This window comes from Lissotriton helveticus, chromosome 9 (assembly GCF_964261635.1).
Source record: "Lissotriton helveticus chromosome 9, aLisHel1.1, whole genome shotgun sequence".
NCBI classification, from domain to species: domain Eukaryota; kingdom Metazoa; phylum Chordata; class Amphibia; order Caudata; family Salamandridae; genus Lissotriton; species Lissotriton helveticus.
Window position 1 is genome coordinate 1268399968 of NC_136070.1, and position 23731 is coordinate 1268423698.

The following is a 23731-nucleotide window of genomic DNA, read 5'->3' on the forward strand; positions in this document are numbered from 1 at the left end:
CATCAGAGCTGTGTGAATAATAACAGCTGTGAGCCCGTGCCTGAGGTGCATCATCAGAGCTGTGTGAATAATAACAGCTGTGAGCCCGGGCCTGAGGTGCATCATCAGAGCTGTGTGAATAATAACAGCTGTGAGCCCGTGCCTGAGGTGCATCATCAGAGCTGTGTGAATAATAACAGCTGTGAGCCCGTGCCTGAGGTGCATCATCAGAGCTGTGTGAATAATAACAGCTGTGAGCCCCGTGCTGGGGTGCATCATCAGAGCTGTGTGAATAATAACAGCTGTGAGCCCGTACGTGAGCATCATCAGAGCTGTGTGAATAACAGCTGTGAGCCCGTGCATGAGCATCATCAGAGCTGTGTGAATAATAACAGCTGTGAGCCCGTGCCTGAGGTGCATCATCAGAGCTGTGTGAATATTAACAGCTGTGAGCCCTACGTGAGCATCGTCAGAGCTGTGTGAATAATAACAGCTGTGAGCCCGTGCCTGAGGTGCATCAGAGCTGTGTGAATAACAGCTGTGAGCCCGTGCATGAGCATCATCAGAGCTGTGTGAATAATAACAGCTGTGAGCCCGTGCCTGAGGTGCATCATCAGAGCTGTGTGAATAATAACTGCCGGCAGCCCCGTGCTTAGGTGCATCATCAGAGCTGTGTGAATAATAACAGCTGTGAACTCGTGCCTGAGGTGCATCATCAGAGCTGTGTGAATATTAACAGCTGTGAGCCCGTGCCTGAGGTGCATCATCAGAGCTGTGTGAATAATAACTGCCGGCAGCCCCGTGCTTAGGTGCATCATCAGAGCTGTGTGAATAATAACTGCGTCAGCCCCGTGCTGAGGTGCATCATCAGAGCTGTGTGAATAATAACAGCTGTGAGCCCGTGGCTGAGGTGCATCATCAGAGCTGTGTGAATAATAACTGCGTCAGCCCCGTGCGTGAGGTGCATTATCAGAGCTGTGTGAATAATAACAGCTGTGAGTCCGTGGCTGAGGTGCATCATCAGAGCTGTGTGAATAAAAACTGCGTCAGCCCCGTGCGTGAGGTGCATCAGAGCTGTGTGAATAATAACAGCTGTGAGCCTGTGCCTGAGGTGCATCATCAGAGCTGTGTGAATAATAACTGCGTCAGCCCCGTGCTGAGGTGCATCATCAGAGCTGTGTGAATAATAACTGCGTCAGCCCCATGCTGAGGTGCATCATCAGAGCTGTGTGAATAATAACAGCTGTGAGCCCGTGCCTGAGGTGCATCATCAGAGCTGTGTGAATAATAACTGCGTCAGCCCCGTGCTGAGGTGCATCATCAGAGCTGTGTGAATAATAACTGCGTCAGCCCCATGCTGAGGTGCATCATCAGAGCTGTGTGAATAATAACAGCTGTGAGCCCGTGGCTGAGGTGCATCATCAGAGCTGTGTGAATAATAACTGCGTCAGCCCCGTGCGTGAGGTGCATTATCAGAGCTGTGTGAATAATAACAGCTGTGAGCCCGTGGCTGAGGTGCATCATCAGAGCTGTGTGAATAATAACTGCGTCAGCCCCGTGCGTGAGGTGCATTATCAGAGCTGTGTGAATAATAACAGCTGTGAGCCCGTGGCTGAGGTGCATCATCAGAGCTGTGTGAATAATAACTGCGTCAGCCCCGTGCGTGAGGTGCATCAGAGCTGTGTGAATAATAACAGCTGTGAGCCCGTGCCTGAGGTGCATCATCAGAGCTGTGTGAATAATAACTGCGTCAGCCCCGTGCGTGAGGTGCATCATCAGAGCTGTTTGAATAATAACAGCTGTGAGCAACAGCATACTCTTGCACACACTCTCACTGCTCACCAATTCAAAGTTTGCAAAAAAATGTATGCAACGCATTGTCATACACAATGCCAATAACTCAAACTTTAATGCTGCGAGACTTTTTGCATTGTAAATGCTTGTTGTACTTACAATCATAGCATACAGTTGACTGAAAGGAAGAGACCTCTTCAAAACCACTGAACAGAAAGAAGGCAAAGCAGGGAACGTTTTACTACAAGTAGGCCTTCAGACGTCTGAATTCTGACGCTGCTGTTTTAGGGACACCAGACCTGGACTGTTCCTGAAGGAGCTGCAAGGGTCATTTTAAAGAAGTCCTTTTTGCTCAATGCACCTGCATACCTGATGAATAGTTTGACTTTCTAAGTCTAATTTTATTCTGGAAGAAATGTCCCAAGAGCATTTATTTAAGTTCTACTCAACACATAAGGACACTAAACCCATTTTTCCCTGGAATTATGTTTTTCTGCGAAAGTTGCACCTTGACACCTTTATTCATTCACTATGTCATCATTTTTTGGGGATAAAATGACTTTCATGTATTGTGATGAAGTTTTCACTATTGAACACGTTATTTGTGTGGTTTGTCACCTAGAATGTCACATCATGAAACGGTCTGACATTTTTTCTTTCAAGAGATGCTATACTGGTACGTGTAGTACAGGTGAGAGTTACTTTCCTAATGGCTGTGACGTCTAGGGAAACACATGGTCCTAGGCAAACAAAGGGTAGGGGAGAGAGGGGAGGATTGCTCCACCTCGGCAGTAGGTAGGACTATTTGGATGAAAGCGTTCTCTGTGACTTAGAAGTGATGCATTGTCCTGCCTTATTAGTTTTTCTGGCTTATCCTATATGTTATTTTCAATGTACTTGACCGTCTGAGTTCACGAGAGGCACTCAATATCATTTCTTTTTGCTGCTCTTCATCGGTATTAGGCTCTGAAATCCTAGAAGGCACCTTTATATATAATTATATATTAAGTGACATGGCAGCTGCATCCTCGTCCCCTGCCGTGAGCTGACTGGTTGCAGTAGCTGCAAAAGTCCACTCCAGGGGCTCTCTCCTGTAAAGGTCCATAAGTCCCTTTAACTGGGGTCCTTTGCTGAGACTTGTGTGTGGGACATGTCTGTAGTGTGTGGGTGTGGCCAATGGCCTAAGATAGTAGACCTGCAGAAAAAGAGCTCCACAGGGCGACCTGCAGTTTCCTCCGTGAATCCTGCCTCTCTGTCCGGGTGACAAGCAAAGCCTGTTGGGTCCTGTGGTGAATTCTGGCCCTCTCTTGACCACCACGCTATGACGGTGCTGGTGGGTGGCCTATCTACGAGTGGGTATCTGGTACAGATTGAGTTCTCAGCCAACTGTCGAAGGCGGCAACGTGGTGTGAGGTGTTGGCACTGACTCGGGCTGGAGAAGATCTTCTCGAGCAACCTTGGCATCTCCCTGAATTACCTTGGCATCTCCCTGAATTACCTTGGCATCTCCCTGAATTTCCTTCCCCTTCTTGGTGCAGATTTTGCAGATCCCCCTTCAGAGGGGAAGGGTTATGGCTGCGTTGGGGAGGGGGTTACAGCTGTGTTGGGGAGGGGTTATGGCTGCATGGGGGAGGGGTTATGGCTGCGTTGGGGAGAGGATATGGATGGCTGCGTTGCTAACAGTAAGCAGTGAATTTTCTCTGTTTTATGTAAAGTATTGTAACTGCACAGGGCTTTGATCTTGCATCATGGTAAGCCGTCACTGACTGTATCCAATCCGCTGCATTAGACGAGATTTGGGCATGTGCACCAACCTTGACATTAGGCCGAGACATTCTACCACACCACAGCCCTCAATGCCCTCCCTTCAACCACCCTCCACCCCCAGGCCTGCTACACAGCCTTTGGCCCTGCAAGCTGTGGCCACAGACCCTTGCCACTGGCCATGCTCTGCACACACTCCTCAGCCACAGAAGCCCTTCAAAGGACTGCCATAGCCTGCACCCAGGCCACGCGTCCAAAGGTGGGTGGGAGCAGCAGGGTGTAGCCAATCCGTGTCCGCCAGCACAGACCCTGCGGATCCAGAGCTGCTCTTGGGAGTCAGAACCACAGCATGATGTGGAAACGGTTGTTTCAACCATTCAGGTGCGTTGTGAACTGAAAACCTGTTTTTGAACGGTCATCCTCAGCCATTCTTAAACCTGACTTTAAAGGTTTTTTTTTTTTACTAACCTTCAAAGCCCACTCAGCGCCTTCTGTAATGCAAATATCCCCCCAAAACACCCGAACAGATTTCAACATAACCTCCAGAAAGGTCTCTTTTGGATGAAGTAAAGTTCCTGCCAAGTTTTGTGTAATTCTCATCCTATTGCTGTCCCGGAGAGCACGAACTAGTTTGGGGTTCCAAATTGAAAGTTTTTCTCTTTTTTGAACCCACCTTTAAATTTGCCAAATACCCCCAAACTGCCGGGTTTACACCAAACTTTACATAGTGAAATGAAGCTGCACATTTTACACAAACCCGTGCCAACGTTAACAAATCAAAAGTTGAGTTTTTAAACGAAAGCGCAACTTAGCCATAACTACAGAGCCCTTATCTCTGACTTTGTTCTATATAAAACAAAAAACGCTGCTCCGACAGGCTTGCTTTCTTTCCAGCATCATTCTAGAAAACGAAAAAGCCATCTTCTGAAAACGTGTACTATGATCCCGCACACAGAAGAAACTCTGTCCTGGGAAAGTAACTTTTCCTTGGTAGCAGTGTGCTTCAGAAAAAAATTGTCAAGAACTTTAATAAAGAAGTAATCAGGAGAAACCACCCTTTAAATGTCACAGAAGAAGTTGAGTCTATATTTCATTTATTCCGTTTTAATTGGGGCCGGTGACCAGAAAGGTCACCGCCTCTGGGTTTTAATTTGGAAGCAGATGCCGACAAGCCGCGTTTATAGGACTCGTTAGCAGAGGCGACCAGGACATTCGCAGAAAGGAAAATTAATATTGCAGCATATTTTTTTTACTGGAGCCACATCCAGTTTGCCAGCCCATTTTTCACAATTTTAAATGTGTGGGATGCATTAAAACTCGAAGTAAATAACCATAATAGCTGGAGATGTTGCAACAGTTATTTCATCATTTCCTGCAAATAGTGTATTATTCAAAAGCCCAGAACTTCCAAGTCACATAATCACATTATTCTCCCTGTCATTTGGAATGAGCAAATGGTGTCATTAAAACATCCCACGGCGCCTTCACAGAACCACATGAGAATTCTGGAAATGGTACTTGCCTGCACGGGTATTAATTTTAATTAGAAATTAAATGCATCTCTTCTAACATGCTGGCCTTGGAGTGAGGCATCCAATCCACCTTTTGCATCGCTCGCCGGTTTAATAAGATAAACCTTTCAAACTGCGCACAATCATACTAATATACTACCCAAATAACTGAATAACATATCCACTACTCAAATTATTTCATATTTTTTACTATGCTAATTTTCAACACTAATCCTTTATGGGTTCCGGAGTAGCGTGCTACTCGCCAGAAAAGCGCTTCAACACCCATCGAGGTAACAAGTGCTATATGAATGCAAATCTTTCTTCCCCTTTTATCCCTCCGCTATCCTTCTCACTCCAAGTAACTGACTAATATCCACCACTGAAATTACTTCATATTTCACCATATTAATTCACCACTAATCCTTTATGGGCTTCCCGAATACGTGCGTAAACAAGCGCTATATAAATACAAACCTTTGTCCCTCTCTATCCTTCTGCTATCATTCCAAATCCAAATAACTGACCAACCTATCCACCACTTAAAATGTACTTGCATGTTTCACTATACTAATTCAACACTAATCCTCTATGGGACCCGGAGTAGCGTGCTACTCGCCAAAAAAGCGCTTCGACGCCTCGTCAGGGGTAGTAAGCGCTATATAAATGCAATTACAATACAATACATGTTATATTAGAAGGCTATTGAGTTAGCATTAGATCTGGCTTGATGGCGCCGTGGCTGCGTAACCTTATGTGATCAACAGCGAAACTGTTTTAAGAAGCGCTACCAAGAGAGGGGCTTGGGTCCTGCCCATGATGCTTGTCACCCTGAGGGGAGCATTTGATTGGGCAGAATTTCTGGGGTTGCTCTGGTGCTTGTTGGGCGCTGATTTTTTTCTTGAGAGGTTATTGTCTCTTTAGGGGTGTTGCCTCAACTAAGATGGTGCAGTATTCAAATATGGCCGCCATCACTTTGGAACAAATGAATGGAAGGTTTGGTGGGTGGCACTGTATTAGCCTTTGTGCTTGCTCTGCATGCCTGTATCTGCATGCCTGTATCTGCATGCCATGGCAATTTAAAGCCAGGCCTTGTGGCTTTGTCAATGCTTGTTTCCTGTTTGCTGCTAGCTCTTCGAGAAATGTTCTGCCTGGATTTGAGGGAAACCCCTCCACTAGCACTGCGAGTTAAAACACCCCTGCTCAGGTCTGTGTGCAGTCTTGGGGTAACTGCTTCAAATCCTATCAGCCTCTCATCCTTACAGCGTCGGTAAAAGTAAGTTACTTAGATGTCGGTTGATAGCAAGGCCTCTTCTACTCACGCTTTAAATGCACAAGACCGTGGAAATAAAAGAATAGGAAAAAAAATCTATGCTCCATCTTTAAATTCAAAATATTTGTAAAATGGTTAAAGAAATTTAGTTCAACGCAACCTAAAATTGGTACTTCAGTGACACAGCCTGTTCTTCTCATCAAATCCCTTCATTACTTCTTGGTAATGTACGTTACCGAGTACTCTTTTATTTATTATTTTCCATGGTGCGGGAAATGTTAAAGTGCTAGCACCATAATCCCCTTCAACGCGCCAGGACCCGCATTGACTGCATGGACCGACCCCCCGGCACTCAACATTCATCTTTATGCACTCCTTAGACTTCTTTTGGCACATTTCCTAAAAGTGGCCTTTCTAGGTGTATCTCCCTTTATCCCAGGTTTCTCCAGCGAGTAGCTCATGAGCTGCTGGTAGCTCTCCTGTGTGCAGCCCAGCCTACTAAATTAGAATGTTTTTTCTTAGTTTAATAAAAAAAACACACTCACTCACACTCACTCACTCTGGTTGGATTTCTAAAATATATTTGATATTATTAATTTGGTGCCAAGGGTATTGCAGCTATGGCTGTCATGTATTACCCATGTAGAGGTGTTCTAAATCTTGCACCCACATGCATCAAGGTAAATTGCATTCGCAAACGGTGCGAATCGCATTTTTCGGCCGTTTGCGAATGCAATTTCCTGATTTGGAATGCAACAACCCTTTTCAGAAATTCGCAATTTAAGAAAATGCACAATTGCGATTTCTTAAATTGCGAATGCATTTAAGGAATCTCAATTTGAGATCCCTTGCAATTCATCATACTTTTAAAAATTGCGAATTTTGAAATTAGAAATGCAAATTACCATGAAGTAGACCTTCATTGTAATTTGCGAAAATGTAGAAAAATGCTTTTAATGCATTTTTCTTTGTTACATGTTACACACACACGTGCCCTTGGGGCATGTGTGTGTGTGTAAGATGTATTCAAAAGCAAATTTCAGGTGTCTTTTGGACACCCCTGCACCCTTGAAATTGCATTCTCAATTTGCGAATTCACAATGATGAATTGCAAATTGAGAATGCCCTCCCATTCATTCCTATGGGCCTTTATGAATGTGTAGAAATTCCTTAATTGCGATTCTCAATTAGAGAATTGTAATTAAGGAAAATTACCGAATCGGTTAAAAAAAAAAAGCGAATTATTCATGCATTGCTGTTTGCAAATCCTTATTTGCGATTCCTTAATTTTCGCAATTAAGGATTCGCAAACGGCAACATTGATGCATGTGGCCGTTGGTGTCTTTTTTACACTACTCTTGGCAACCCTGTCTAGTTCACTTAAGTGATCACTGCTAGAGATCATGCATATCAGGGCCACTAATGTAATCCTGTATGATGCGGTCACTATTACAACACTACTAATATTAGTAGCTCGGGATGATTTTCATTGAACATAAGTAGCTCTTATTACATAAAGGGTTGGAGACCCCTGCTTTAGCCTCTCCGCTGTACAGAGCAAGCGCCGGGCCCCTCCACCGGCGTCTCGTCGTCTCTTCTCTTGCAACAGGAGGCTACACAGGGAACCCAACAAGAGTCTTTCATAGTAGAGGCCTCCTCTCCTCCCTGAGGGGCACCGACATCTCGCATCAGCGTGATCACTGGTTCAGCTTCTTTGGAAGGTATGGCATCACAGAGGTTTAATAACTCTTCGGATTATCCGCCAACCTTCTCAGGCTGTGACTAAATTACATTCCAAATCCTCCATCGTTCTGGGATCGCAGCCCGCCGTCCTGCTTCTCTGTGGATTGTATCTTGGTAATTAACTGTAATATTCAGGTGCACTGCAGGACAGGTTCTAAGACCTCAAGAAAGATAATAATGGTGCTTGAATAAGCAAAGGCTACAAGGATTACTGCAGCTTGGTTTGTGGCTAGTATTTTTTAAGTGCCTGAGACAGAAATGTCAGTTTGTGCAGGGCTTTCCTTCCATATAGATTTTTCTAGTTGTTTACATTTCATACACATTTTGTTAACAGTTTACTGACTTTGCTTTAGGTCTTGCCTTTGAGTGTCACCAGACTATTATTTAAAAAAAGAAAAATCATGCAGACTAGTCAATCAATCAATCAGGGAACTTTGAAGCGAGCTACTCACCCGTAAGGGTCTCATGGCGCTGGGGTGGAGGGGTGCAGCTCCGGTCAATCGAATAGCCATATCTTTAGGGTCTTTCTGAAGATGGGCAGAGTAGGGGCACGTCTGATGTTGATTGGGAGCTCGTTCCCGGAATGTAGGCGAAGGCTCTTCCAATCAATTAATCAGAGTACTTGTAGAGCGCGCTACTTACCCGTGAGGGTCTCAAGGCGCTGAGTGGAGGGGGTGCTGCTACTGCTAGAAGAGCCAGGTCTTGAGGAGTCTTCTGAAGGCGAGTAGGTCTTGGGTCTGCCATATGTGGGGAGGGAAGGTGTTCCAGGTCTTGGCGGCGAGGTAGGAGAAGGATCTGCCGCCGGAGGTCGTTCGTTGGATGCGGGGGACAGCGGTGAGGGCCAGGCTGGCGGAGCGGAGCTGGCGGGTGGGGGTTTGGAAGCTGAGACTGCTGTTCAGGTAGGCTGGTCCAGCGTTGTGGAGTGCTTTGGGTGCGTGGGTGAGGAGCTTGAAGGTGATCCTCTTATAGACGGGGAGCCAGTGTAGGTCTCTCAGGTAGGGGGTGATGTGGCTGCAGCGGGCGACGTTGACGATCAGTCGGGCGGAGGCGTTTTGGATGCGTTGTAGTCGTCGTAGGTGTTTTGCTGGGATTCCTGCATAGAGTGCGTTGCCGTAGTCCAGTCTGCTGCTGACGAGGGCCTGTGTCACCGTTCTTCTTGTTTCGGTCGGAATCCACTTGTAGATCCTGCGGAGCATGCAGAGGGTGTTGTAGCAGGAGGAGGAGACTGCGCTGACCTGCTTAGCCATGGAGAGGGAGGAGTTGAGGATAAATCCTAGGTTGCGTGCATGGTCGGTGGGTGTTGGTGCTGTTCCCAGTGTGATCGGCCACCAGGAGTCGTCCCAGGCTGAGGGGGTGGGTCCGAGGATGAGTACCTCCGTCTTGTCCGAGTTCAGTTTCAGACGGCTGCACCTCATCCAGTCGGCGACTGCCTTCATTCCCTCGTGGAGGTTGGTTTTGGCGGAGTGAGGGTCCTCGGTGAGGGAGAGGATGAGCTGGGTGTTGTCGGCATAGGAGATGATGTTGAGGTCGTGCTGGCGGGCCACTTGGGCGAGGGGGGCCATGTAAATGTTGAACAGCGTCGGGCTGAGGGATGAGCCCTGGGGGACGCTGCAGATGATATCGGTGGCTTCGGATCGGAAGGGTGGGAGGCGGACGCTCTGGGTTCTGCCAGAGATGAAGGACAGTTGAAGGGGAGCTGGGAGGGAGGAGCTGGGAGGGAGAAGCTGGGAGGCGGGAGGCAGGGGACGGCGAATGGGCGCGGGGGGGCCGCAGGGGCAGCAGCGGCGGGAAATTGAGCAGTGGGCACGGGGGGCAAGGGAAAACAGCACCCAGGAATGGGCAAAAACAGAAGGATGCGGGCACAAGCGCTGGTGGTGCTGCAGCGGGGGTGGGGGAGCGACCTACCTGGCAAGGTCAAGGGTCGCTTGATATATAGTCATATGGTGAGGAGATTTTGGGCTGCAGACTTCATGCGTTGGTCTGATAAGTTTTCATTCACGTTTGGGTCCGCCCAATACAACATGGAACCCTGGGCCACTCCACTGCACCCATTGGTCCCTTCACTTTGAGTGATTGTAGCGGCCATATATTGTGCCTGCACTTTGGGTGCCCAGTTAGATGCTGATTTGTTTTCTGATTTGTTTACTGTTATAAGGTGGTGGCATTGACACATTGGTCCTGCCTGTGATTTGAGTGCTTTGTTACGTGGTGATTTATTCTTGCCTCCCTCACAAATAACAACAAATAGTCTAGTACATCTGAAAGTATCTGTGGTTATATATATATATATATATATATATATATATATGTATGTATATGTATATGTATGTGTGTATATATATATATATATATATATATATATATATATATATATATATATATATATATATATACACAATATTTGGTAAAACTGCTACATCAGTGAATGCTTTATTACAGTGAAATGTTTTAATGCAAGCATATGACAGCCATGTTTAGGTAGCCATGTTTCTTTTTCTGTTTTGTGCACATTCTTTCAATAAAAACATTAATCGACCATTGCACCAGTCTGCCAAGGTCAGATATATTTACTTTTCCAATGCTTGTTCTAGTTTATGCTGCTTTGCCATCTGCTTTGATGAGTGAAGCAGCTCTAGAAGCGTTTGAGAAGCTTCAGCATGCTGTCGTGGACACAGGTTTGCAAAGGGGAACATGTGGCAGATTTATATAAGTGAATCATGCAGGTGTCCAACAACTGAGATCAGAAGGAAGGAAGGAAGAGTTGACCTACAAAAAACCGTTTTTCAGCATGAATCCTTCTGGACTCAAACGCTGTGCATTATTCCGCGCTCTAGTGGTTGGGGCTGGAATTGTTTCTATTCCCTTCCTTACAAAAAAAATGTTGTCTTTTTATTTTTAGTGGGCATCGTCTGACATTTGGTGGTAATCTGTCCCTCCTCTTATGATGTCAGACATAAGCCCCTGAAGCTGCCTTGCTTTTGTGCCATCTTTAGATTCCTTTCACCACCGTGGAGTTTGGGTACAGAAGAAATAGTTCTGGGAGGATTGAAGGGAAAAAGCTATTTTTTGTCAGCAAGAGAAAAACACAAGCAAAATACTTCCTGTGATGAAGAACACTGATGAACACCAACAGAGATCGACGGGTTGAAGTGAAAGCCTTTGGCCTGGCTAACCCCACAGGACCATGAGGCATTCGACCCGAGGTGCAGAGAATGCTGCGGGGTACCAAGCATACACCTTTGAGGTTCTGCCCTAAATACCACCAACAACTAGTGCAGAAGGATAGACCCAAAGTCTTCACTTTGTGCCTGCTCAAGGACCACACATCGGTTGGTTGCCGGGCCTATGTGGACTTACAACTGAAGACCCTTAAAGTAAGGCAAAGGCAGAGGTGGACACTCTACGCCATGACGGGCATTCAAACACACTCCAAGGTTGGAGGACACTCATAGGGACAGTGATGCGGTGATTGCGCAGCGACAGGATTCTGACGCCAAAATCATCAATGGTGAGAGCGGGAAAGTGTTGCGGAAACAGTCATCGAAGGACAATGAAAATATATGGTACCAATGAGATGTGGGATGGAGTCAAAGAGATCGGGCTCCAAATTAAAGAAGTCTACCTCGACTTTAAAGGTCCCAGGGCCATAGCAATGGACCAAAAAGCCACACAGATCAAAGTAAAACGAAACCGCTGGAGGTAAGCCCTCGAAACCGGACTCCATTCCAAAAGGCGATCAAGAGTTCAGGATGGAGAAGCCATCCCCAGAGGGGGCTGCCTTAGCATGGAGGAAGAGGTCTTTGGTGTTCAACTCGACACCAAAAAGCGAGCTCCAAATCGAGAAGAAAAAACTATGTCTCAAAGCCGAAATTGTAGCCCTCATCAAAAAGAAGAAAGCGTTTGACGACTCCAGTACATGAACAGTACCAAGAGGTAGTCTTTGAGGACAAAGTCTCAGACGACTGGCAGAACATCCATGCGGAATCATTGGAAGAGGGTGTCGACTACTAGTTGTCAAGGCCCACACCGCCGGATGATATCTCAGAGTACGACACAGTGGTAAAGCATGCAGCGAGCACCTACAGCGTCAAGCTGGAAGAGAAACAAAAGAAAACACACGTTGTATTGGAAATCCTGCTACCTTCTCAACGAAAGCACCAGTTCCTTCAGATGCTGCCTATTGTTCAGGAGCAATGAAGGGAGGCCTTCAAAGAACCAGCATCTGCAAAGGACGGTTACTACACGCGTGGAGAACAAATACTGGCACTTCACAATGGACCAAGTCAGAGGGGTCAATGGCCGCGGACTCCATTGTTGTAGCTACAGGTCACTAGTGAGTCAACTCATCCGCATCGGTGAATATTTACTTGCCTGTAGGAGTAGATTTGCAGCTTGAAGTCTTTCAGTATTCACATGCGACCCTTCCACCTCCACCAGAAAACATGTGAATGTTTACAGTTGGGAGGACAATTTATGAACACAAAGGCAGCTATACAGGCAAGGACGATGGAGAAAAAATATCTAAAAATGGCAAACGTGATGGAGCTTCCGGGACATACCATTGATGCCATAAGAGAAGGGACAGATGACCAAATGGTCGACAATGACCTGATACCTGTTGAAAAAAAAGAAAGTGAATTTAAGACTATCCCTGACCTTAACCACTAGATGGCAGAATAATGCACAGCATGTGAACGCAGAAAGCCTTCAAGTTTCAAAAGCACTGCTACAGGTATTAACAATTTTGATTTTGGCTCTCTAAGCTAACAAACACTTTCTCATGTCAGCGAGTCAAGGCACCCAATGTCGAAGACGCTCTAACCATGCTGTTCACAAAATCATCGTTTGCAATAACAAAATGTCTTTATTCTATGTACTAAAGAAGTTTAATGAGTCTGGGAAGCAGGGGCGGCTCTAGACTCATGGCGGCCCTGGGCAGGGAGCGTAGGTAGGGGGCCCCGGAAGAGGGGGTCCGGGCGGGGTGGAGCCCCCCGGAGCTCAGGAAGGGGGTCAGGGTGTTTGGAAGTGGAACAAAGCCGGAGGCCGCCAAATCCCTGCCACTGGGGCTGCCACGCAAATATGTGTCCATCCTCAGAGGATTATTATATTAAGGATATATATTGGCTTGGCGGCCCTGTGCAGGTGCACAGCTTGCACATGCCTAAGGCCGGCCCTGTGGGAAGCCTTTCCTCATTGCAAAACGAGTTCCCCGACCCATTCTGAATTTGGTGGGGGCCTGAATCGAACATCCCTTCCAAATTATGAGTTACATTGATGTGTGTCAATAGTTCGCAAACCATCAATCAGTAACCGGGACTTGGAAGGCGGTAGTAGCATATTCGGAAAGAGGAAGGTGTCCCTTTTGGATTTTGCCAGTCTCCTCGGTGGGAGTAGGCAGTGATGAAGGGAAAAAAAAGAGAATACAAAAAAGAGAACAAAAGTCTCCTGGTTTGAAATGCAAATGCGGGGGTGAAGATTTTGCCTTTCTTGCAAAACACCATCTTTGTGTGTAACCAGTCACAGGGGGTTGCACATTGCCAGCTGCCTCGTATTCCGTAGGCCCTGATTTGAGCAGGTTTGACTTGTTACCCCCTTCTTTTGGTGGCTAAGAGGCAGCTTTGACCCCCTTCACTCACAGACCACAGATACCTGCTCAAAGCTGCACTATGTGAAGGTCAGATGGAGTGAATCGGAGGACATTGTGTCACTTGAGCAGCTGTCTGTGGTACTGTTACCTCAGGGAATTGTATGGCTTGTACTGCTCCTACCTCCTCGTTGCCTGTATAGTTAATGTGTGTGGTCTTCACACACTGTTTGTTTTCTGTCTGACTATCGACGTCCCCTGCATAACTGCTGTGCAGTTGCTCTTTGTTCTGTTTGCAACCAAAGGAGAAATCAGAATAGGCAGGCTACAGATGGTCTTTTCTCCTGCGATGAAGCACAGACTAGCTAGTGAAGGCTTTAGAGTAGGAGTAATACACAATTTGTGATAGTTATGTTGCACACAAAGTTTCTGAAATGTTCTGCTTCATGTCAAACTATGATGTCTTGTTAAAAGAACTCAATAAGGTCTGTTCTCCTTTTTCAGGTGGGCAAGGCATCAGTTCAGGAGCACGGGTGGGAAGCCATTTTGGATTGATCCGCAAGACACCAGCATTCACCATATTTTCTTCGATGACAACATTCGCCTCAATGAAGACGATAGTATTGTTCAAGCCAAGGTAAGCTCAATATATTTTACGGCTAGCATCCTACCTGCTGCAATATTTGGACACTACTGTTGTCCGTGTATTCGTATATGCACTATCGCTGCTTAGTTTAGCAATACCTCTGTCAAGACCAGCTGGGTATGGCTGCACTCCTTCTTTGCCCATACTCTACCTTGTGGTATAAGCCTTTAGTGCATGGACTCCCAGTATACGTCCGGTTCCATGTCAGACTTTAAGATATCTTAATGAGATATATTCAAATACAACAAACTTCAATGGAAATGGGTTACATAATAGGTGGTGATTATAAAAATCTGGTATGGATCCGGCCTGCATTGGAAATCCCTGCTTTAGTGTCCACATGTGCTGTAAATCCTACATGCTCCGATATAAGCTTGTCTTAATCGCAAGCACTTTGAGAAGAACGTAGTCTCTAACCCTGTATCTGTTTGATTTGGTGTTTTCAGGACCACCACCCATCACTCAATGCATGAAGTACAAAGCTCCCCACTGAGTAGAAGTGATCATTATCAGCCAGATTTGTAGCACATGTATAACTTCATGCACTCCCACTTTGAGGTGGAGACTCCCAGACAGCAGAAGCAAAAGGCCTATTGTGGATTTCAAAAAACGTATAGTGGCTTACATCCCACGCATTGCGTAACATTGGTATTTTTTTACATTCTCACTTCTTGCTTCTTATTTAGTGGCTTCCTTGTCTATTTTGTGTTTGTTCCTCCCCTGGCATATGACCTCTTCACTGGCTGTCTTGTGCCCTTCCATTACTCACTTTTTGTGAACTACTTTTTTCTTTTTGATTAAACACTCCATCAGAGTGCGTATGTGTTTCCAGCTCTTTTCCTCTTGTGTTTCTGTCCTCTCCTCACCCATGCTCAGCTTGCTCTCTCCTGTAGCTGCTGGCTGTCTCTCCCATGTACCTCTGCTGCATACCTCCTTGTTGCTGTCCCTCTCGTAAGCTTCTCCCATGCACTTTTGTTGCTCTCTCCCTTATCTCCTCCATCCAATTTCCATTGCATCTCTGTTGCCCCAGCTCTGTCTGTCTGTCTGTCTGTCTGTCAGTCTGTCTGTCTGTCAGTCTGTCTGTCTGTCAGTCTGTCTGACTGTCAGTCAGACAGACTGTCAGTCAGACAGACTGTCAGTCAGACAGACTGTCAGTCAGACAGACTGTCAGTCAGACAGACTGTCAGTCAGACAGACTGTCAGTCAGACAGACTGTCAGTCAGTCAGTCTGACAGTCAGTCAGTCTGACAGTCAGTCAGTCTGACAGTCAGTCAGTCTGACAGTCAGTCAGTCTGACAGTCAGTCTGACAGTCAGTCAGTCTGACAGTCAGTCAGTCTGACAGTCAGTCAGTCTGACAGTCAGTCAGTCAGTCTGACAGTCAGTCAGTCAGTCTGACAGTCAGTCAGTCAGTCTGACAGTCAGTCAGTCAGTCTGACAGTCAGTCAGTCTGACAGTCAGTCAATCTGACAGTCTGACAGTCAGTCTGACAGTCAGTCAGTCTGACAGTCAGTCAGTCTGACAGTCAGTCAGTCAGTCTGACAGTCAGTCAGTCAGTCTGACAGTCAGTCAGTCAGTCTGACAGTCAGTCAGTCAGTCTGACAGTCAGTCAGTCAGTCTGACAGTCAGTCAGTCAGTCTGACAGTCAGTCAGTCAGTCTGACAGTCAGTCAGTCTGACAGTCAGTCAATCTGACAGTCTGACAGTCAGTCTGACAGTCAGTCAGTCTGACAGTCAGTCTGACAGTCAGTCTGACAGTCTGACAGTCTGACAGTCTGACAGTGATATCATCAGTGATGTCACTGACCATGTCATGAATGATGTAATATGTGACATCATCATCAGTGGATTGCGGGTGTGCGAGTTATACTTAGTACAACTAACTATAAAGGAGGAATTTCAATGGTTTTGTACGAGTGAAATGTCCAGCTAACTATAACACCCCTAAAACCTATGTTTTTTTCAGTGAATTTCTAAGGTTTTTTAAATGCTAATGCCTAACTATAACATGTCTGAAATCTATTGTTTTTTCATTGAATTTCAAAAGTTTTGTAAATGACAATTTTTAAATGTATTATTATATTTATTTTTTTGACACTGATTTACTACATTTTTGTAAACTATTTATTTTTAGATATTTTATTTTTTTAATTACATTATACTTTACATTACAAAATATACTTTCTCAGAATGAATTACTTTAGTTTAAATACTTGGAAATAGGCAATAGACTTTTAAGTACAGTGGCTACAGTTGTTGCAATGGGCAACACAATTTCAAACACAATGCAGCATTGAGCTCAATGGGAATTTCTAGTAAAATGCAATTAGTTACTTTATGGATTACTTTCCTAACCACAGTCTTGGATCCTAGATTCAGTCCTGGGACATCTCCTGTAAACACTTGAGTAAAAGCGTTTTGGTTACAGTAGTGATTTTTAAGGAATATTATTGTATTTTAAAAGTTGACACTTAGAAACTTTTCCACATAGAATCACCAATGTTATCCTATGGGAGGAAATTCACTTAGCAGGTAAGTAGTGTTATCTCCTGTAAACAGTTGAAAGAATGCGTTTCAGTTATACAGGCGATTTTTAAGGAATGTTTGTAGTTTGTGAAAATCAACTAGAAACTTTTCTGGTGAAAACAAGACTATGGATTCCTATGGCTGGAAATACAACTTACTGGTAAGTACGGTTAGAATTACCTTTCAGAGTCGGTGCTGGACTAAAGGATGCAGCACTGGGTTCTCTCCTGATAACAGGTGAATAAGTCTGAATTCGTAGGTCGGATGATTTTAGGTGAATATTTTAAAGTTCCAAAACTCCACACTTAGAAGAATTTCCAAGTGAAACCAGTCAATGTTAGCCTATTGAAGGAAATTCAAGTTACTGGTAAGTACGGTTAGAATTACTTTTCAGGATCAGTACTGGGCTCAAAGATGCAGCACTGAGGTCTCTCCTGATAACATGTGAGTAAATCGGAATTCGTAGTTCAGCTGATTTTAGAGGAATATTTTAAAGCTCCAAAACTCCACACTTAAAAGAATTTGCATGTGAAACCAGTCAATGTTAGCCTATGGAAGGAAATTCAAGTTACTGGTAAGTACAGTTAGAATTACTTTTCAGGATCCGTACTGGCTCAAAGATGCAGAATTGACGTCTCTCCTGATAACAGGTGAGTAAATTGAAATTTGTAGTTCGGCTGATTTTACTTCGGTCCAGTATATATATAGAGCCACTTTCCTACACCACCCCCTCCCTTCACCACTGTGCAAACACGCCCTGTGGCGCATTTTAAGTTGGGGAAATAATTCCCCTTCAATCCTGAGGGTCTTTAGAGTCCAACTAGCCCACTAGGTACATCCAGTAAGTGCCACATAGTTGCGTAGCAGAGGGATGTAAAAAGGGGCACGGCCTGCACCACCTCTCTGCAACGCAGCGCAGTGGCGCTTCCTGGAAGCACCTGGTGGGCTACTTGGCCCGCAGGGTCCCTCAGGATTGAAGGGGATTTTTTTTCCCAACTTAAAACGCGCCACAGGGTGTGTTTGCACACATCACCTCAGGCCCCATCCCCTCCCTTCACCACTGTGTAAACGCGCCCTGTGGCCTTTCTAAGTTGAGAGATTAAGTCCCCTTCAATCCTAAGGGTCCCTAGGATCAAATTAGCCCACTAGGTACCTCCAATAAGCGCCACAGAACTGCGTTGCAGAGAGGTGTAAAAAGGGGCGTGGCCTCTGAACACCTGTCTGCAACACAGCTCCCTGGCGCATACTGGAGATACCTGTTGGGCTATTTGGCCTTCAGGGACCCTCAGTATTGAAAGAGAATTAATTCCCCAACTTAAAACGCACCACCTGGGGGCCAACTAGCCTACCAGGTACCTCCAGTATGCCCCAGGGGTCTGTGTTGCAGAGAAGTGTTGAGAGGCCACGCCCCTTTTTACAACACTCTGCAACGCAGCTCCGTGGCGCGTACTGGAGGTACTTGGTGGGCTAGTTGGCCCCCAGGGACCTCCAGGATTGACAAGGAATTAATTCCCCAACTTAAACCGTGCCACAGGCTGTTTTTGCACACATGTGAACTCAGGCCTGCCCCCTCCCTTCACCACTGTGCAAACGCGCCCCATGGCGCATTTTAAGTTGGGGGATTAACTCCCCTTGAATACTGACGGTCCCTGGGGTGCAACTAGCCCACCAGCTACCTCCAGTAAGCACCACAGAGCTACGTTGCAGAGAGGTGTTAAAATGGGCGTGGCCTCAGAACCCCTCTCTGCAACGCAGCCCCCTGGCGCATCCTGGAGGTTCCTGGTGGGCTAGTTGGCCCCCAAGGACCCCCAGTATTCTAGGGGAATTCGTTCCCCCTCTTTTTTTAAGAAGGGGGCCTGTGTAGCCCCTCTTCTTTTTATATTTTTTGGGCCCTGGGGACCCCATCCCCCAGAGCCTGCCCCCTAATTTTTTTTTTTTAATATTAAAAAAAGAGGAAGGGGGCCGCGTGGCCCCCCCTCCCAAGGCCTCAATCGCCCCTGGGACACCATCCTCCGGGGCATGGCCTTTTTATTTTATTTTTTTAAAACTATTGGGGCGGGGACCTCGTGGCCCCCCTCCCGGGCCACTTATGGCCCAGGGGACCCCATCCCCCGGAGCCGGACTTTCTAATTTTTTTACTTTTGGGGGGGGGGGGCGTGGCCCCCCTCCCGGGCCACTTGTAGCCCCGGGGACCCCATCCCCCGGAGCTCGCCCTCTTCGTTTGGGACGGTGGGGGGGTTCCCAATCCCCCGCGGTCCCGCCGGCTCCCCGCCTCCTGCGGGAGCTGGCATTGCTTTTCGACACAGGGAGCAGCTAACCTACTGCTCCCCATGTGGAAAAGCAATCTACTTTACTATTTGGAAGAGAGAGCAGGTTTCCTGCTCTCTCGTCCAAATAGCAAAGCAGTTTTCTATGGCAGGATGGGAGCTGCGAGGCTCCCATCCTGCCATAGCAAACTACAGTGTCCCGGGGGTGGGCACCCAGGGACACTGCAGGAGCCTGCCCTGGGGGGTGGCGGTCCCCAGGGCCCTCGTGTGCTCAAGGAGGGGGCTGCGTGGCCCACCTTTTTTTAAAGCCCCGGGGGGGGTGGTGGTCCCCGGGGTTGGGGGGGTCCTTCACAGACCCCCCAATTTACATATTTAGAGCCCCGGGGAGGTGGCGGTCCCTGGGGTGTGTGTGTCAAGCCCCTCCCACACAGGTTTTTTTTCTTCATTTAAATGAAAAATAATCACCATGTAGTCGAGCCCCGGGGGGTGGCGGTCCCCGGGGCTCAGGGGGCCTTAGAGGTCCCCCCAAAATTATAATTTTAAGTCCCCGGGGTGGTGGTCCTCGGAGCTGCGGGAAGGCCGTGTGCACCCTGCAATTACACATGATTTTGCCCCGGGGGGTGGCGGTCCCCGGGGCAGTGTTGGGGGATTGGGCCCCCCCCACTTTATTTTTATAAACATGCCCCCGGGGGCTAATTATAATAGAAGCGGGGGAGCACGCGCTTCGTTTTTTTTTTTATCTGCAGCATCCGCGCAGCCGATTTAAATAAAAAAAATAAAAACATTGGGGCCTTGGGGGTCCTTCTTGGACCCCCTGAACAGGCCTAGGGGGCAGGGTGTTTCTACCCTGCCCCCTTTTCGCGTTTTGCGCGTTTGTTTTATAGGTTTCTTGTGCCTTGGTTCTAAAAAAGCACAAGATGGCTGCCAACACTTCCTGATTTGGAGTGTTGACAGCCAATTAGAATACAGCTCGTGCACGGCAGAGTGCGCGGATCCTCTGAGGCCATAGATATATGTACTGTTAATTGTAATTTTCTCAGGAACTACTGAACGGATTTACACAATTTAAGCAAAAGGCATGAGTCTGAACTGAGGACTACCTCTTTGCCAAATTTGGTGTAATTCCGTTCAGCCGAATGGGCTGTAGCCGCTATGAACGGTTCCTATTGAAAAGTGCATGAGGAAAACACGTTTTGGAACCCCCCCTTTTTTCTCGGCCCCCGCTTCACGAATCACCGGAGACTTTCAGGATAGGAGCGAACCAGAGCGCCCCCCCAGTTTTAAAAATTTTGCGAAGATTCATCAACCGGCGCCAAAGTTATTCCAAATAGAATGTTGCGGATTTCTTATGGAAAATAGGCCCTAACTTTAACAGTAGGTAATATATATATATATATATATATATATATATATATATATATATATATATATATAACCCGACGCTGGCAACAGTGTCCCATTGAGTCCGTCAAGCGGCGGATTGACCTTTGGAACGGGTGCCTTTATCAAAGGTTATGCAAGCGGTGGCTCCACTGAACAACATATGCCACGATCCACTTGGATTTGAAATTCGATAATTTTGAGAGTTAACAGCAGGCGAAACACTTGATAATACTGGCTGGGACTACAGTTACCAGGAGGCCATGCAGTGAGCCACGCCCACTGAAGCCGGTTTGAATTGAAAAGGTGCCGCCAAACCATGCCGAGCTGTTTACTCCCACCCAACTCCCCTGATGAAGTCAACAGATGAAACGCGTCGGGAAGGGACTGAAATGCAGTGGACATTTTGTTTGGTGTTGCTGCTGCTTCTTTGAATAAATATTTTGGGCTGATATTTACCCGTGGTGAAGTCTTCTTCCACAGCAGGCAACTGTTCGGTTGGAGAGAGATATATATAATAATTTTGAGAGTTAACAGCAGGCGAAACACTTGATAATACTGGCTGGGACTACAGTTACCAGGAGGCCATGCAGTGAGCCACGCCCACTGAAGCCGGTTTGAATTGAAAAGGTGCCGCCAAACCATGCCGAGCTGTTTACTCCCACCCAACTCCCCTGATGAAGTCAACAGATGAAACGCGTCGGGAAGGGACTGAAATGCAGTGGACATTTTGTTTGGTGTTGCTGCTGCTTCTTTGAATAAATATTTTGGGCTGATATTTACCCGTGGTGAAGTCTTCTTCCACAGCAGGCAACTGTTCGGTTGGATTTATAGCGGCCTGCCTGGGCCGCGGAAGATGACCCGACGCTGGCAACAGTGTCCCATTGAGTCCGTCAAGCGGCGGATTGACCTTTGGAACGGGTGCCTTTATCAAAGGTTATGCAAGCGGTGGCTCCACTGAACAACATATGCCACGATCCACTTGGATTTGAAATTCGATAATTTTGAGAGTTAACAGCAGGCGAAACACTTGATAATACTGGCTGGGACTACAGTTACCAGGAGGCCATGCAGTGAGCCACGCCCACTGAAGCCGGTTTGAATTGAAAAGGTGCCGCCAAACCATGCCGAGCTGTTTACTCCCACCCAACTCCCCTGATGAAGTCAACAGATGAAACGCGTCGGGAAGGGACTGAAATGCAGTGGACATTTTGTTTGGTGTTGCTGCTGCTTCTTTGAATAAATATTTTGGGCTGATATTTACCCGTGGTGAAGTCTTCTTCCACAGCAGGCAACTGTTCGGTTGGATTTATAGCGGCCTGCCTGGGCCGCGGAAGATGACCCGACGCTGGCAACAGTGTCCCATTGAGTCCGTCAAGCGGCGGATTGACCTTTGGAACGGGTGCCTTTATCAAAGGTTATGCAAGCGGTGGCTCCACTGAACAACATATGCCACGATCCACTTGAATTTGAAATTCGATAATTTTGAGAGTTAACAGCAGGCGAAACACTTGATAATACTGGCTGGGACTACAGTTACCAGGAGGCCATGCAGTGAGCCACGCCCACTGAAGCCGGTTTGAATTGAAAAGGTGCCGCCAAACCATGCCGAGCTGTTTACTCCCACCCAACTCCCCTGATGAAGTCAACAGATGAAACGCGTCGGGAAGGGACTGAAATGCAGTGGACATTTTGTTTGGTGTTGCTGCTGCTTCTTTGAATAAATATTTTGGGCTGATATTTACCCGTGGTGAAGTCTTCTTCCACAGCAGGCAACTGTTCGGTTGGATTTATAGCGGCCTGCCTGGGCCGCGGAAGATGACCCGACGCTGGCAACAGTGTCCCATTGAGTCCGTCAAGCGGCGGATTGACCTTTGGAACGGGTGCCTTTATCAAAGGTTATGCAAGCGGTGGCTCCACTGAACAACATATGCCACGATCCACTTGGATTTGAAATTCGATAATTTTGAGAGTTAACAGCAGGCGAAACACTTGATAATACTGGCTGGGACTACAGTTACCAGGAGGCCATGCAGTGAGCCACGCCCACTGAAGCCGGTTTGAATTGAAAAGGTGCCGCCAAACCATGCCGAGCTGTTTACTCCCACCCAACTCCCCTGATGAAGTCAACAGATGAAACGCGTCGGGAAGGGACTGAAATGCAGTGGACATTTTGTTTGGTGTTGCTGCTGCTTCTTTGAATAAATATTTTGGGCTGATATTTACCCGTGGTGAAGTCTTCTTCCACAGCAGGCAACTGTTCTGTTGGATTTATAGCGGCCTGCCTGGGCCGCGGAAGATGACCCGACGCTGGCAACAGTGTCCCATTGAGTCCGTCAAGCGGCGGATTGACCTTTGGAACGGGTGCCTTTATCAAAGGTTATGCAAGCGGTGGCTCCACTGAACAACATATGCCACGATCCACTTGGATTTGAAATTCGATAATTTTGAGAGTTAACAGCAGGCGAAACACTTGATAATACTGGCTGGGACTACAGTTACCAGGAGGCCATGCAGTGAGCCACGCCCACTGAAGCCGGTTTGAATTGAAAAGGTGCCGCCAAACCATGCCGAGCTGTTTACTCCCACCCAACTCCCCTGATGAAGTCAACAGATGAAACGCGTCGGGAAGGGACTGAAATGCAGTGGACATTTTGTTTGGTGTTGCTGCTGCTTCTTTGAATAAATATTTTGGGCTGATATTTACCCGTGGTGAAGTCTTCTTCCACAGCAGGCAACTGTTCGGTTGGATTTATAGCGGCCTGCCTGGGCCGCGGAAGATGACCCGACGCTGGCAACAGTGTCCCATTGAGTCCGTCAAGCGGCGGATTGACCTTTGGAACGGGTGCCTTTATCAAAGGTTATGCAAGCGGTGGCTCCACTGAACAACATATGCCACGATCCACTTGGATTTGAAATTCGATAATTTTGAGAGTTAACAGCAGGCGAAACACTTGATAATACTGGCTGGGACTACAGTTACCAGGAGGCCATGCAGTGAGCCACGCCCACTGAAGCCGGTTTGAATTGAAAAGGTGCCGCCAAACCATGCCGAGCTGTTTACTCCCACCCAACTCCCCTGATGAAGTCAACAGATGAAACGCGTCGGGAAGGGACTGAAATGCAGTGGACATTTTGTTTGGTGTTGCTGCTGCTTCTTTGAATAAATATTTTGGGCTGATATTTACCCGTGGTGAAGTCTTCTTCCACAGCAGGCAACTGTTCGGTTGGATATATATATATATATATATATATATATATATATAT

General features: G+C 46.9%; 1 protein-coding gene across 1 annotated transcript in view; it reads left to right on the forward strand.

The window, feature by feature from the left end:
* The window catches only part of LOC144782456 (uncharacterized), a 74459-nt gene that overhangs the window by 47737 nt on the left and 2991 nt on the right, over positions 1-23731 (forward strand). The window contains exon 4 of the mRNA XM_078661832.1: positions 14153-14285. Coding sequence (XP_078517958.1) covers positions 14153-14285 — 133 coding nt within the window. The remainder of the gene's footprint in view (positions 1-14152; positions 14286-23731) is intronic.